Source organism: Glandiceps talaboti, chromosome 5, assembly GCF_964340395.1.
Source record: "Glandiceps talaboti chromosome 5, keGlaTala1.1, whole genome shotgun sequence".
Classification (NCBI taxonomy): domain Eukaryota; kingdom Metazoa; phylum Hemichordata; class Enteropneusta; family Spengelidae; genus Glandiceps; species Glandiceps talaboti.
Genome location: NC_135553.1, coordinates 704,153 through 722,558, shown reverse-complemented (window position 1 = coordinate 722,558; position 18,406 = coordinate 704,153). Strand labels below are relative to the sequence as shown.

Below are 18,406 nucleotides of genomic sequence, written 5' to 3'. Positions count from 1 at the left end.
TGGAATTTTTCACTATCTTAAGCAAGTCAAGCAAGACCTTCAAAATCTAAAGTAACATTACTTTACTTGTCTCTCTGTCTGTCTTTGCATTTTACTAGTATGTGGATAACAATTTACGAGACTTATCTCCTCATTTACTGAAGGATGGACAGTAATGAAAATATTTATTATTTAACAAATATATTGCTGATGATCAAAGAGCTCACATATTTGAGATTGAAGTAAACATCAAGTATGAATTAGTCCAAAGCAAAAAAAATAACACTGAAATTTTATTCGTGCAAGTGTTTAGACACTTGCATCTATCATCAATATCATTGGTATTATATTACTTTTACATATTAAAAGCATGAGTTGTGCTATTATCTTAAAATGTTCCTTAACCTTTATCCAGATACATATCTTCCATATTCATAACATTTTTATTACTATTTTTATGTTGCAAATATACTTTAATTTGACAATAAAGACTTGATATTCAAAAGGTAATTTAATTTATCTGTGAACATGCTTTCAAATGTTTATGAGTATACATATTATCTCACAATACATTTTTGCTGTTATGCAAATGATGTCATTGAACATGTAATTGCAAGTGTAATGTATTTTATTATGCAAATGGCCTCAATCTCATACATGATGTAACTTGTGTATATTCTTCTGCCCTGTCTACACACCATTCACAGGTTTCAATAATCTCATCAAATACATCAAACATTTCAGATTCAAAAGCCAAAATAGTTAAAGACTTGAACTACTGACTTTCTCATAAATCTAGGGTGAATAACCATAAACTTCAAACAAGTGAGGACTATTTTTTATTTGTATTTTATGACTGACACTTCATATGCATTAATATTAGATGTCACCTTTTCAGCCTTTTTTTCCACAGATGCTTTTTTACTACCATCAAGTGGCAAATAATCTATCTTGGTTCATGAACCATGCAGACTTATATATCACAACCGTTCATACATGTGATCTTATATCTTAAATGTTTATAATTATGTGTTCTATATTCAAGATGACAAAGGCACTGTGCTCATTACCAGATTTCTTAACTTGGTACCCTTTCAGTCTTTAATCTGTAGATCAGGACAGTATGGATTAAAAGATTAAAAAACATAATAGTCAGATAAGTTTTTAGTATGAAAGAAGGATTTTGTAAGTTTAATTATCATATTTTGCTTAGCCTCATGGATCCCTATATCTTTAATAAAGAATCCCTTAAAAGTGACTATCATGTATTTAGTAAAACAGATATTGTTCATTCACTTTAGATTTGACTTGCACAAATTTAAAACTACATGTTTGTGTAATGTTTGTCCTTACGCAAGCGTACTTAAAACTAAAATGTGTGCATTTTGGTTGCTATAAGCTTTTACAAACCAAACAGCCCTTTCTTGGCCACCACATCATACACTGTTAACCTGCTACCGTTAATGATAATACTCAACTTGCTACAGGATATCAACTAAAGTCAATGAACCAAGGCAAACATAGCATAAAAACTCATTCACAAAATTAACTACACTTCAGACTTATATTAAGGCTACATGTTATTTTCCATTGATCACTGAAAGCAGTAACTCAGACAGGTATAAATGTATTCTCAATCCCGCACATGAGATACTTATATTTGTTTATGTGGACAAGCTTTGTATAATGCATCATTTAACATTCAACCTTAGCTGGACATTCTGTTCTCCTTGTAACTGTATGTAATATACACACAGAGACCACTAAAATAGGACATGCAGGACATTGAGTGTATCATGAAAACTTAATAATATATAGCTGTTAAAGTCCATTACAAGGCTATAAAACTCTTGACAACACTTACATGCACATGCGTATGTATAATTACTAAGTGCTGTGATAACAGTTCTAAGTTTATAGTGCTCATCAATATTAAAGTACTACTATACAGATGACCTAAGCAGCAAATACTGACTTACAGATAAGGCATTATAAAAAAATTTGTGTGGTTCCGATTACGCTCAATTTTAGAATAGGTGGGGTAGGTAGATTTTTTATTTTATTTCATTTTTTTTTCTGTGTGAGTGTCTAGTTCAGGTTTTCCATTGTTTTCCAAATGGTCTCTGTATTGTTTATTTCTTCCTGTCAGATGTACAGCCATTAGAGATTAGAAGAACAGTTTTATTTTGTCTTTTTAAGTTGATGTCAGTTTCTGCATCCATTATTTCTCGTGAGACTTCACAATTTTTGCAATTTCATTATTTTTTTCTCAAACATACACAAAAAAAAAGTTAGGGTCTGCAGTGTAAAGCTAGGTGGGGTTGGGTAACCGGAACCAAACAATTATTTTTTTAGGCCTAACAGTAGCGGAATAAAATGAGAGAGAATCAAATCTGCATGCTACCTCCGGTATACCAGTCATCTGTTTAAATCTTCGAACAGAATATATACCATGACAATGCCCCAGGCACATTCAGATTTTCATTTAAGTCAAAGTATTACATCTGAAGGATTTAATACAGAGTCATATAGTAATACACATATCTATTCTGAAAGTATCAGTAAATATGTAAAAAAAAAACAAAAAAACATAGCACATGATTTAATTTTCAAAAAGAAACTCACAACAAATGATACAATGTCAATTATAAACATGGGTCATATTAGAAAGAAATCCACATTACTTCAAAGTGAGAAAGTAACTGTATGTTAGCATTCAATTATTACATACATTATTTTAGGATAATTCAGATATTCAAGAAATGCATGACAATATTTGGTAAGCTTGGGAATACTAATCCTATATTTCCATCATTTATTCCAAACAGTTTGCTTCCTAAATACCATACCTTGTTTATATATTTTGTAAGGACAGTTTAGGTGAGTGTAAGGGGATTGAAGTTGCAAACGTGAGTGGTTCTAAATAAAAGATGCAGGTAATATAGCATAAGGTTAACAGCAGTATCATTTCCCACTTGCTTGCCATAAATGATAAATGTAACACATATACACCATACTAGTAAGGAAAAATGGAGCAGTAGAAGACCTGAACAACATTCATTGGATTTTAAGTTAATTTTTCAAGACATAAAAGATTCATCATTATATTACCCATGCTGATATGAATTGTGTCAGATGTGGTTTACAATGAAATATCTCTAGTAAGATGGGCGGATAAACATGATTATGTTCACTCATCAATGACGGTAGTTACCATGGAAATGACACCCAAGGTGATAGAATTGAATGAAGAGAGGTGATATCTGTTAATAGCCTCCTATCACCCACTTCACTGAGTGTGATCACATTTGTAAAATTAAAACAATAAAAAATATTCATCACATAATTGCAGCTGTCTTGGTATGGAGAGGTTGGTATGCAGCATTTGTTAACTTTTAATTAGTTACTTGGATATACTCATATTGATCATTAATAATTAGATTTATCAGACTACTCCTGTTGCTATGGCAACCAAATACATATTGCAAGCTTTAATCGTGTCTATTAAATTATTCACATTAACAGATGACTTTTAATTTTGAATTAATACAATTAATCTCTCCTCAACCCAGACACATCTGAAAATTCCAATTCGTTACATGAAAGTACTTTGCACCTTCTGCATGTTCTGTTCATCAATCTTCAATTTTAATTACTCTCTTAGAGTCTTAATAATGATCCAATCTAATACATTATATTTGAAGTTCCAGGTAGAAAAACACTGTGAAAATTTAGCATGTAAAATATAGAATTCAAAAAAGGAGATTGCCAATTCATCTTTAGTTTAATACCTCAAGTACATTCTATAATCTGGTTTGAATGACACTGTACCATATTAGAATTAATACTTATAAGTTATATAATATCATTTCATGTTAAAATGATTTTGTAATCCACCACTTCACTATCAGGTCATGGATCATTTCTTCCATACCATTTTAACAGATGGCTGTGTGTATCTTTGTGTGGGTACTGAACATTGGTACATTTTTACAACATGTATTAATATAAACAATGTTGTGATAAAATTTAAATGTACCCATAGAGAGCTTTGTAATTTGAGAGTTATGCAGTCTTTTACTTAGTAGTACAGCATACTCAGCCTGTCACAATGACAGTTAACGTTTATTGGCAAAATATAATGGAAGTACATGTAAAGCAATATCAAAGCTTGGTATGACTTAAACTGACATGGTATACTAAATTCAAATTACTTAATCTACAACATATGATAAATGAAATTGTATATTAAAGGAATGAGCAGCAAAACCTTGGCAGGCTGTCAAGTCAGATTTACACCACACACCAAGTAATGTAATGTACATGTATACAATAGAATGTTATGGCTATGATGTAATGTACATGTAATACGATAGAATGTTATGTTATGTGGCTATGATGTATTGTACATGTAATACGATAGAATGTTATGTTACGTGGCTATGATGTAAATCATGTATTGTACATGTAATACGACAGAATGTTATGTTATGGCTATGATGTATTGTACATGTAATACGATAGAATGTTATGTTATGTGGCTATGATGTATTGTACATGTAATATGATAGAATGTTATGTTACATGGCTATGATGTACTGTACATGTAATATGATAGAATGTTATGGCTATGATGTACTGTACATGTAATATGATAGAATGTTATGGCTATGATGTACTGTGCATGTAATACGATAGAATGTTATGGCTATGATGTACTGTACATGTAATATGATAGAATGTTATTTTACGTGGCTATGATGTATTGTACATGTAATACAAAAGAATGTTATGTTATGTGGTTATGATGTATTGTACACGTAATACGATAGAATGTTATGTTATGTGGCTATGATGTAATGTACATGTAATATGACAGAATGTTATGTTATGTCAAAAGATTACAAATTGTCACTAGTTGGTATACATGACATGCTGCATGGCATTCACTACCTTACACAGCTGTCTCTATTTATCAAATTTGTGAATTTGCATTGACGTCAGCAGCCATATGACATCAAGATGACATTTAACTTTCTACACACATCCTCTTTTCATATGTTGGTCCCCCAAAATTAACATATTCATGTAAGTATCACTATACATATTGTATTCATATGGCAGGCATTCATTACACATATATAGGTATTCATTTAGCAATCACTGTGATGAGTTCCACACGGGAAATCGATCATAACCTATAAATTATCCATGACAATCACTACACACAAGGTTGTCATATTGGATATTATCACAAACAATGATGTCTATGAGTATGTGTATGCCAGTTGATCACTACATTTGAAGTACCAATGTGGTAGTGACTACCTTACTGTATTTACATGTCATAACTTGGTATTCATGTGGGAATAAATCACCACCTGAATGATGTATGGTAGTCACCACACATACAGTATTCACACAAATAATGCTGTCATATAGCAGTCATAAGTGTTGTCATCATCAATGCAAACAGTTAGACAAATCTAGAGTATTCAGTTTGTAGAAGTTACACATGAATAATCCACATGACAAGTCACTATACCAGTACAAAAAGTATTCATATGATGGTCAATGTACATTCTCACGGTCACATAGCAGCCATACAAATCTAATGATAATCACTATATACATGAGGCATTTATATGAGGGTGGATATACTATTCTTTAATCAAATGACACTCAACACACATGAACAATAGTCACGTACTATATATGTATAACCTGATATGTATGGCAGTCAATGCACATTTAATATTCATCTGAGTCCAAGTCTCTAAATGTGTGCGGAAAATGAAACGTGACTTACATTCACACTTCATGCCCTGGTGGAACAGACCATACAGTAAAGAGCCACAGTGATCACAAAAGGTTGGACTGCTGTATGAATGCAGCTTGAATCTATGCTTACTACGTGGATCCTGGAAATAAAGAAAGAGACAGAAACAATACATTTATTGTAATAGCTATCCTGTGCAAGGTGATATTGATCTGATGTTACCATATAATACATGTCTGTTGTTTTCAACGAAAACTTATGTGCATGTACCTGGTACCTGGTGTTAGGTTACAGAAACATACTTGATTGTTCAATGCACCTATCTAACCACCTAGTTATAGCATGTACAATTTGTCTGCTGTCAACTAAATCAAACACCCACTACATGTATTAATTGCCAATGTTCAGTACCCATCAAGGTAAGTGTGTTGTATACAATACTAAACATTCTGCCTAATTCATTTCTCATCCAAGTTAGATGCATTATCTACTGTCCTGGTATTAAGTTCACTGATCCATTCAACTAGATGTCTACTGTCCAGTACATCTATCCATCCAGTGAGATGGCTACTGTCAAGTACATCTATGCATCCAAATAGATGTCTACTGTCCAGTACATCTATCCATCCAGTGAGATGGCTACTGTCAAGTACATCTATGCATCCAAATAGATGTCTACTGTCAAGTACATCTATCCATCCAAATAGATGTCTACTGTCCAGTGCATCTATCCATCCAAATAGATGTCTACTGTCAAGTACATCTATCCATCCAGTGAGATGTCTACTGTCAAGTACATCTATCCATCCAGTGAGATGTCTACTGTTCATCCAGTGCATCTCTCCATCCAAATAGATGTCTACTGTCAAGTACATCTATCCATCCAGTGAGATGTCTACTGTCCAGTACATCTATCCATCCAAATAGATGTCTACTGTCAAGTACATCTATGCATCCAAATAGATGTCTACTGTCCAGTACATCTATCCATCCAAATAGATGTCTACTGTCAAGTACATCTATCCATCCAGTGAGATGTCTACTGTCCAGTACATCTATCCATCCAGCTAGATGTCTACTGTTCATCCAGTGCATCTCTCCATCCAAATAGATGTCTACTGTCAAGTACATCTATACATCCAAGTAGGTGTCTACTGTTCAGTACATCTATCCATCCAAATAGATGTCTACTGTCAAGTACATCTATCCATCCAGTGAGATGTCTACTGTCCAGTACATCTATCCATCCAAATAGATGTCTACTGTCAAGTACATCTATGCATCCAAATAGATGTCTACTGTCCAGTACATCTATCCATCCAAATAGATGTCTACTGTCAAGTACATCTATCCATCCAGTGAGATGTCTACTGTTCATCCAGTGCATCTCTCCATCCAAATAGATGTCTACTGTCAAGTACATCTATACATCCAAGTAGATGTCTACTGTTCAGTACATCTATCCATCCAAATAGATGTCTACTGTCAAGTACATCTATCCATCCAGTGAGATGTCTACTATCCAGTACATCTATCCATCCAGCTAGATGTCTACTGTTCATCCAGTGCATCTCTCCATCCAAATAGATGTCTACTGTCAAGTACATCTATACATCCAAGTAGATGTCTACTGTTCAGTACATCTATCCATCCAGCTAGGTGTCTACTGTCAAGTACATCTATACATCCAGCTAGATGTCTACTGTCAATCCAGTGCATCTCTCCATCCAAATAGATGTCTACTGTCAAGTACATCTATACATCCAAGTAGATGTCTACTGTTCAGTACATCTATCCATCCAGCTAGATGTCTACTGTCAAGTACATCTATCCATCCAGTGAGATGTCTACTGTCCAGTACATCTATCCATCCAGTGAGATGTCTGATGTCCAGTACATCTATCCATCCAGCTAGATGTCTACTGTCAATCCAGTGCATCTCTCCATCCAAATAGATGTCTACTGTCAAGTACATCTATTCATCCAGTGAGATGTCTACTGTTCAGTACATCTATCCATCCAGTGAGATGTCTACTGTTCAGTACATCTATCCATCCAGTGAGATGTCTTATGTCCAGTACATCTATCCATCTAGCTAGATGTCTACTGTCAAGTACATCTATCCATCCAAGTAGATGTCTACTGTTCAGTACATCTATCCATCCAGCTTAGATGTCTTTTCATAGATGTTTTCACACCTTCAACATTCATACATCAAACTCCCCTAGTGTCAAAACTTTTTCACACCTCCTCTTTGTTCAACACCTCTAGCTAACTGAATTTGGATCATTTTCTTAGAGCTAGTCTGGACAGTTGAGAATGACAAATGATCATAATTGGAGGAATAATCTATCTCTAAATCTCAATGAGGACCACTTGTGTTTTGACAGGTACATGAAGAGAACTTGCGTTTTGGTGTTTCTATGTTTCTATGTAATTTGTAAAAACACTAAAACAATCTAATATCACAAATTTGTAAAATCAGTGCACGGGTAATAAATTTTCAAAAAGACGAAAAAAGGACATCACGAGTAACATATAACTATCTTCACAGTATAATATTGCTTGAAAAGATATGTTTTACATTTTGCATCAATGTAAATTATAATCAATGCACTTCAGTTCTTCTAAGACAAAATTCTTAAGTCTTGGCCCAGAGATGGCTAAAATTGTTGTTAATTTGTTAAATAATCACGGTACACTGCCTTGTAATCTGACCACACTTATTATATGTAAATTGTAATTAGCACTTTTGAGACAATCAAATGCAAACATGTCCTGTATACAAAATAGATGCTGTATCACTAAAAGCCAGTAGCATGACTCTAAACTCAACTCTGGCTTTTACAGAGAGCCAATGTAACTCAATAAGTGATTGTAATATCCTATCAAATTTCCTTAAACCCTTTACTACTCACATTGCGTTATTTTGTGCACACTGTAGTTTATTGAACAAATACTCGGGCATTCCACTCATTTTGCATACTAACCAGATAACAAGTGATCAAAGAATGAACCGATATTTCATTAGTAGTATCACTTCAATTTTCAAGTATTGATAAATGCAGGAGAGATTGTAAGTTATGATTGACCCTTTTTATATACTTGATTGAAAAGATGATGATCATCACTCTATAAATTTGAATCTAACAATGACCACCCTCTCTGATCATATACATATATATAATTATATATATATTGTAATATGTAATTTTTGACCAAAACTACAAATTTATTCATGAAAGTAACAAGTGTCACCTTGCCATGAATAAATCTCGATAAATTCAATTGTAAGCAAAAATACATCGACTATCAAAGCAAACCAATGAACAGTTTCAGAGAAATACAAAAAAATGACAAATGGACAACAGAAAATTAACAACAGATGTAAAGGAGAACACATAAACACACACACACACACACACACACACACACACACACAGAAACATGAGACATACATACACATATATACACACAGGCAGACACACACTACATACATGCATACACAGAGACAGACACATACGACACAGAGACATACAGACAGACAGACAGACACACAGACAAACACAGACAGACAGACAGACAGACAGACAGACACAGACACACACAGACACACACACATACATACATACATACATACATACATACATATATACATACATACATACATACATACATACATACATACATACATGGACAGACAGACAGACAGACAGACAGACAGACAGACAGACAGACAGACAGACAGACAGACAGACAGACAGACAGACAGACAGACAGACAGACACACACACACACACACACACACACACACACACACACACACACACACACACACACACACACACATGATAATAAACTTTAAATCTTTTGGTACAGTTCCAGTGAATCTAATCTAATGTGACTGCTTTATATACCTAATCTAATAGCTCAGCTGTTGTTGGCAGCAGAGCTAAAAAGGTAATTTTCCCTCTGGCATCATAGTGTATCCACTGACAAACCTGGATTCTGATAGAGCCAAGACATTTAAATACTGAGGAGACATGTGAGAAAATTAAAGCATACATGTACAGAAGCTCAAGGATCAATTTGCATTCGAGTAATGATATACCAAATAAATAGACAAAGTGAGATACATACATTTGTGTGAGTAAATGGAAAATGGGTGACATTGTTTATATTATATCACACAGAATTGTGGATTTAGCCCCCAATCTGTAGGGAATTTCTTTATTTACCTCTATTTCCTACATTTATTGTCATTGTACTTTTTTGTTCCAATTGAGTTAATGCCTTCTTCCTACATCTGACACAATACCTGTCAAAGATTTATATGTTCACGTCCTGCACATTGAGTAATCATCTCAACCTATGAGAATGCATCTTTACACCGAATGGGTATTTACAGAAATGGTCTATAGTATTCCTAAAAGATTATTCCTATAAGATCTTATAGTATTTTGGTCCCTTTCTTAAAGGAATACTTTACAATTCCTATAGGAATTAGGATAGTCCTAAAGGAATCTTTTAGGACAGTCCTATAGGAACGATCAGTCCTATAGGAATCATATATGAATATTTTAGGTCCTATAGGAATCCTATAAGAATGCTATAGACCATTTCCGTAAGGGATATATAAAGTACCTCAGAATGCTCTGTTTGAAAAGAACAGAGTACAGACTATACTGTTTTCGTTATTGTTTTGGTGATTCTCTTTGTTTTCAATTTCAATCCTTTTGTTATGTTGGTAAGACAGAATGATTCTGATTAGCTACAAAACAGTACAAGATTTGAACATGAACTGTGGTATTTTAAATTATAGAAGGTACTTACTCTCAGAACAACAAAATCGAAAACAAATGACTATAAATGAAGGATATAATACATAAAGAAATTGTGCTGTATTCCCTCTCAGATTGGTTTAGTAGACAATTTGAAAAATATAGAATAAAAGATCTTTCACTCTACATGTAGTATACATAGTTACCTATTTTTGGTTCAAACAGTTGAAACCATAAAACTATTTCTAAGTGGAAACCACTAAACTTCACATTGACAGATTCATGCCGCAGACACACATGAATGTAAATACACACAAAAGTTACATACATGGTAAAGTGTTTTGACAGCAGTGTTAATGAACAACAGAGACAGGACTATATGATATACACAGAGTGTAGTGTGCAGTATTTGCTATACACTTTCTGCCACATTAGGGATAGGAGAGAATCTTGGATTGGTGACAATCTCAGGTAATTCCCGAGAATCAGAATCAGAAAGCATTTTGATACAATATCTTTTAATGACTTCAAACCTAATCTAAAACCCTTTACCTATAACAGTAGTATAGTACAGTGAAGTTAAACAAAGAACTCCAATACTACCAAACATTGTACCAGTTCTTGGTGTTAACATATATGTACTAACCATATTTTACAAATTCACTAGAATTGATTTAATATTGACTTTATTTTGAGCTTCAAATAATATATTGGATCTTCAGATTTGTTGCCATTGTGCTTGGAGATATCCATATACTTAAATTGCCATCGCAATATTTGTATCTGATTCACTGTCTCTCTATTCTTCATCACCATACTCTGGTTCTTTAACACATAGTTGAAAACATTTTTTACTAAACTAGTTTTTACTAACTACGTATAGATATACTGATTTTGAATTCACTGTACACCTTATAATTGCAATAACAACAGAAGCCGTCAGCAATGTTAACAGAAGTTGCCTTGTAAGTCTCATACATAACTTCTTTCTAAAAAGTCAGATCAATACCAACTCTGTACTGATAAGTAAAAGAGAATAACACTGATTAAATGCATTTGATCTCATTTATTATCCAAGTTTTTATTAAACTACATGTAGGTGAATTCACATAGTGTCCTTCCCTTTTCATTAAACAGCTGTGAATATCTTTGTCTTTATATTTTAAGGGTAGGCCTTAAACTACTGAAAGGTTTCCATACCAACTAATTAATACAGCTACTATTAAGTGGACACAGGGATAAACACTGGATTGGGCACAAAATATACCTCTCAATATAGCATCGTGTACAGTAAATCAAAAATATATGTATTGTATGAATTGAATGAATAAACAGCATTTGAGTATTCATCTAGATGAAATCTTAATTATTCATACATGCCAGTACATCATGGTAGAACAGAATTGGAAATTTATTTCATAAAAGTATACAAGGAATTAAAATAAATAGTATATAACAATTTTTCAAGCTATTTTAATAATCAAGAACATTTAATAATTTTCTAGTATAACAATAATAACAATAATATTTATTGTTCTTTGAATTGAAAAGAAACACATACAACATGGACTACAAAGGAAACGACAGCACTAAAAACATAATTACAAGAAAGAAAGTAATCTCCTGTAAACATTTCATTCTTTTCTCCCATAATCTTTTATAAATTGCTATTAATATCAGCTTAGATAAATTTCCCTGTGGCTTTGTTTATTTCCCACAAAAAGTTACTATTATTAAGAACACAAAATCTAACATCTAAATTTTCCAAATGAAATGTGTTGATACTATTACATTCTTCAAGTAATTAGACAAGTGTCTATCATTAACCAATATTTTTAAAGGAAAATACCACGTTTGATCACATAGAGTTCTTAACTGGATAAAGATTTCAGCTGTGTTTGTCATATTTAACTGAACCATATATTTTGTCAGATACATGTGGATGTGTTTCTCTTATTACATTGAACACTAACATATGACAAAGCTGGCTGGCATTGGTATTGAATACATGTTTATGATTCTACAATTACTTCATGGAATGGATTATGGCCTGGGGTAAAGAGGTTATGTCAGTATTGAATGACAGACACAGAAACTGAAACTTCTATTCATTTTGGTGAGTTTCAGTTTGCCAGTAATGCATCATTGTTGTATAATACTGTCTGTGCAACCATAATGTGTCCATAACTGTTGCATATTTTTCGGTGACTTCCATAAAGTTCAAGCCAGTTGTAAAAAACTTCATTATTTTTGTACTGTATTAAAGTAAAGGAGTGAAAGTCAAGCCATGAACAGCCTCAAAGTAGATAAACATTCTTGACACATTATCCCTATTTCTCCCACTCTAGGTTTTTTGGCATGACAATCACTCTTAATTGATTGCAATATATTAATACATGTATAATAAACTGGGGATTTAAGTATTAGCTGGTACCATCATAAATGCATTAATTAAATATGTTTTACAAAACCCAGGAATATGAATAGATGAGACATTCATAATTTCAAAAAGAGATATGTTTTGGCTCTTTTGGCAGTTGACACTTTAAGATCTGAATGGTGCAATTAGTGCTTCATTTGCATGCACTTGGTTTGATTATTTTCTGATGTTTTATTAACATTATTCAATATCCCTCTTTTATCATACTCTTAGGGATACTACATTTGAAAAAATTTAATTCTGCATTGTTTCACAAATCCAGCAATATGATGTATGTTTGACCTGATTTACACTGAAAGCATAGATATTGTAATGTGATCGATGGAAAACCTTTGTACTGTCACAGTTTCTCTCTTAGCAATGGAAATACATGTAAATGATGTCAAAAAACGGACCATGTGAAACAAATGCTGAATTAGACATCAATATTACACTGTTTACATTGCCACTGATAGCCGTAACAGTTCATTTCCAAATGAAATTGGATTGAACACAAAATGTATGTGATGAGAATATAAATGACAGTATCACATACGAATGGATTTTGTTACCTAAAATCATTCACACAAGTAAAGTGTGAATGAAGTTATCACACAAATGCTCTATATTCAAACTGTCTAAGTTGTTATTAAATTATTATGAAATGAAATCTGTTTGCAGTTGCAGTAGCCATTATCACGGTTGCTAGGATTTCAGAAATTTGATTTTACCCTTCAATGTACTTGTGATTCTTTTAAATTTTACGCCAAAACTCACTGTTACTATGAGTGTGATCATGGTTGCTGTAGGTTTTTGTTCCTATGTTGAAATGTTTGCATTCCTTAATATATATATATTAGATACCCCTTAGGACACCATCACCAAATATCATACATTTTGAGGTTCAAGTCTTTTGACCGAAATCCAATAGTGTACATCAAATTTCCATGCTGAGGATCTGATTGTCTTTCACTTAACATTGCAAAAAAAGAATTCCACGATCATTTAAACCTTCAAGAATATTCTTCCTGATTACTCCTAACAATTAGAGAAGCATCTCTCCCACTCTCTTTTTCTTTCTTTCTCTCTCTTCCTTCCTTCCCTCTTCTCTAAATTGAGTCCTTTAAATTTATTGACCTATAACATGATTAGGTACTAATTAACTGTGATCTGACATAAATATGTCCTATAACATTAGAAAACATATATGTTAAGATACATGCAGACAGCAGATAAGGATTACACCTCAGGAAGATGAGAGTAATTGGAAATATGAAGAGTGCAGTTCCCAAGTTGAAAATTTAGTGATTTAATGATTGGCATTGGGATCGCTGTGTCTAATATGTGCCCATATCATGCATATGGTTGATAAGAAATATATTTCTGATGTATCATCTCACTATGTTCTCTATTCCAATGAGTTAGGTGTGTTGTCTATATTATATATATCTACCTACATGTAGATTGCGATAAATTACATATACATGTATAACACACACTGGACTTGCAAGCAATGATCTAAACCGACGTGTATGAATTAACATGCACCCTTCACTAAAATGTTAAACTTTAAATCACAACATACAAGGAGCTTCAACGTTTCATTATTTTTCGTAGATTTTTGTTAAAGTCTCCATAGAAAACACAGTCATTCTCAAATATTTTACTTCTCTGTGACTGAATGGTGACATGATATTTCTTTAAAAAATAATGGCAACAAATAAATACTAAAAAGTGTCTGTGATATGCACGAAATACTGGCTGGATTTTGATAATTTATTTATTTATTTATTTATTTATTTATTTATTTATTTATTTATTTATTTATTTATTTATTTATTTATTTATTTATTTATTTATGTACTGGAAGACAAAGGGGAGCAAGTCTTATTTAAATGCTCCTAAAAAATGAAAAACTCAAGAAAAAGATAATACAAAACACAAAAACGTGTCAAACAAACAAAGCTAACAAAAAAGCACATAAAAACACATTAAAAGGCAAATATCAATTTTGCCAACTGGACTTGAAATTCTTGTAAAATTGCATTTTTAAAATTTCTCAGATAAATCAGTCAATATTCGAAATACTATATCAACAACAGAGATCATTATAAGTTGTCATACATCTTTGAATGGCACCATGTTTAAAACCATTACTTCTACTGATATCTTGGCTTAAAAGAAAGCTTGTACCTGATAATATGGGGGGGGGGAGAGATACTTGAACGGAGTCTCTGTGTATTACAGTTTTGAGTTATGCCATAAATATTGATTTTAATATAATTACAAATATTGCCGCCGTTCAGTCAAATTTGGATATGCCAAACAAAGTGAAACAAAGTGACATGTATATGTCCCATATGATATGTAACCTTTGTGCCAGGACAATGCATGGATGTATGGAAAGACAGGCAGATGGAGCTCATTCTGATAGTCCCTACAGCATGGGACTAAAAATACACTGAACATTTACAGTACTTAGTGTAATGTTTTGATTTCATGTGTGTGGGGGTTTTTTTGTGTGTGTACATGTCTATGTAGGTAACAAATTTAAATAAACTGGTTCTGCATATCTGGTAAATATAGATTGCCTTTTTTTCTTTCGTTTCTAAATATAATATAAGCCTAAATTTGTGCTTCACAACACTGACAACACTGCTTTGAGTGCTCAGCAGTTCGTCATTATAACTTTGATGTCACAGCACTTAACAACATTAGTGGCATACAGGTACTTTTAATGTCTTATTGTTTTTTTATAAAAGTACTGAAATTTGAAAAAGCTCAATCATTTGAACGTGTGTGTACATGTGTGATGTGGTATGATGGGGTGTGTGTGTGTGTGTCCATGTGTGCGCATGTGTGTGTGTATGTGTGTGTGTGTGTGTGTGTGTCCATGCGTGCATGTGACAAATAAAATAAAACTTGTTAATAATAATAACATACAGAGGTTACACTGTATATCTGTTGAACATGTTGCCTTTTTTTCTTTTAAATATAAAATACAGCCTCTGGGATTCACAACACTGACAAGATTGCCTTGAGTAATGTGTGTTTTGCAGTGCATCATTACAACTTTGACGTCAAAGCATTTTAACAAAAACAGCCTGGAATTTACCTATACGGTACTGTTGGATTACTAAGTTTGGTTCCTGCAAACATATTATTAAATTGCATGAGGTATTTCAGGCAAGTAAACCACTAAAAAGTGAGTTTAATATTGAATATAAATATATGTTATAATATGTATAGGTGGCCTGTATATGGTCATGGCGGACTAAGCACTTTATCTAAGACTAAGAGTCATCTTTATCAAATGTCTGTCATCCAAATTATCTCTAGTCATAACAGAAGTTGATTGGTGAAAGCAAAATGTGATGTGATTATGCAGATTATTCAAATATCAGCATTACATACATGAACATTAATCCCATCGGAGGAAAAAAGGCAACCAAGGAAATGGCTGTCATAATAATCTGCCTGAACAAAATATATCCTTTCCTCTATAAAGAATGATCACTTGAATTTGCAAATCAATTATCTAAGATCACATCGAACATATTGGTCAAACATTTTGGAATATTTACGATGAATAATGAACAACTAATTATTTACTTAATGTAAGGCATTCTAGGAGAGAGTAGATTGACTACTTGTATCCCACAATCTGTGCTCCAACCCACCCACCCACCCACACATACATACAGGAGAATTATACTTGTATGGATTGTGAGTTGAACTCAGCAGATGTCAAGACATTTACAGTTTGATTTCAATTCACTATAATGTACAAAGATTTTATTGATGAATTAAAAGGATCCATAAATGTCTGCATAAAGAAGAAATACCACTATAGAATTGCGATAGTCTTATTTACCATAACTTGTGTTCTTTCAAGTGCTATCTTTTCAAGCCATACAATGAGTAATCCTGTTAGCCATCACTTCAGTTAAGACAAAATGATACAACAATCTAACACGAGGTATAACCTTTCACTTTCAAATCCAAGTCTTGTTTCCACCCATTATTAACATATGCTTTCAATTGTTATTTCAATGTACATATTGCCACTTCAAGTTTTTTAAACATGCAAACACTAGTAATGAAATGTAATGTTGTTCCTTATTGTCTTTCTCTTTGCATTTGTCTCCATTTCAAATATTGGATTTAACCTTTTATTTGATCAATTTCAGTTCTTTTATGCAAATAATTTCCTGTGTGCTCTGAAACAGTTATATGTAGTGTTCCACCTCCTTTTGAACAAATGTGGGTATTTTTTTATATCACTAGGTATTGTACTGAAAGCATTTATCACGTTTTGTAAATATTTTCATTCTTTTCAGTTACTGACCAACTGAGTCAGCAGCCTGTGTATAGAATATGCTATTTCCCAGTACAACATGTTGAACACATGTTGATCTGAGATTTTGAAAGTAGCACTATTTAACCAAGTCAAGTTCATTGTAGACTGTCAAACTTTACCTTGCAAGTAAAAATAGACTGAAATAAATTGTATAAACAAACAGACACAGCATACATTTAGATATTATACCCAATACTGTATTTGTATTTGTTCAGCTGAGGAAAAATGAGTGACCTAAGGGTATGAGCTACTAGTGAGTAGTGACAAACCCTTAGGTCACAAGTATTTTCCAGCTGAATGAAGACAAATATTGGGGAATAATATATTCATACCTCCTCAATCATAATTTATGAAAAATTGGCAAAAATAATGATGATTTTGAACATTTTCACTCATATTTCTAGTATGACAAAACCAGTGACATAGACATTGGTTGTCTTGACATAGAAAAACCAAGGTATATAAACCATATTTTCTGTTCAAAGACGATAACTTGGCTTGAGTATGGAATTTGAAATAAAAATATTAATGAACTAGATTGTCCAATTTCAGGCATCCAATATGAGAATCAATTAATACATATTGGGCTCAACTGGGTGATCCACACTACTATGTTCTACTGTGTTTGGTAGTCTGAATGAGTTTTATCTATCTAAAGAACTGTCATTATAAATATGATTATCAATTTTATTTATACTATACCTTCCCTTAAATAATGACGAGTTAGTTTTCATATATAGTTCATTTAATATGATTAAATACATAGTGTTTCATGAAAGTATTTTTGTTAATTTCAAATGGAAAAAAAATTGTTAGCATTGTGTATTTAATATTTACTGCAAATCATTGGTCCAGGAAATATCCTTTCAAGGATATAATAAAGTAATTTATTACAATAATTGCTATTAGTATCACTGTGCCTCAGACAAAATAATACTCACTGTCCACTCTTACAAACCTCTATCCTATAGAAATACTCACTGTCCACTCTTACAAACCTCTATCCTATAGAAATACTCACTGTCCATTCTCACAAACCTCTACTCTGTAGAAATACTCACTGTCCACTCTTACAAACCTCTATCCTA

The 18,406-nt window shown here is 32.8% G+C and overlaps 1 protein-coding gene across 2 annotated transcripts in view; it reads right to left on the bottom strand.

Annotated features, from left to right (window-relative positions):
- The window catches only part of LOC144435723 (protein kinase C beta type-like), a 128,916-nt gene that overhangs the window by 97,431 nt on the left and 13,079 nt on the right, over positions 1–18,406 (bottom strand). For both annotated transcript variants that reach the window (XM_078124333.1, XM_078124332.1), the window contains exon 4: positions 5,789–5,900. In XM_078124333.1, the coding sequence (XP_077980459.1) occupies positions 5,789–5,900 (112 nt within the window). The remainder of the gene's footprint in view (positions 1–5,788; positions 5,901–18,406) is intronic.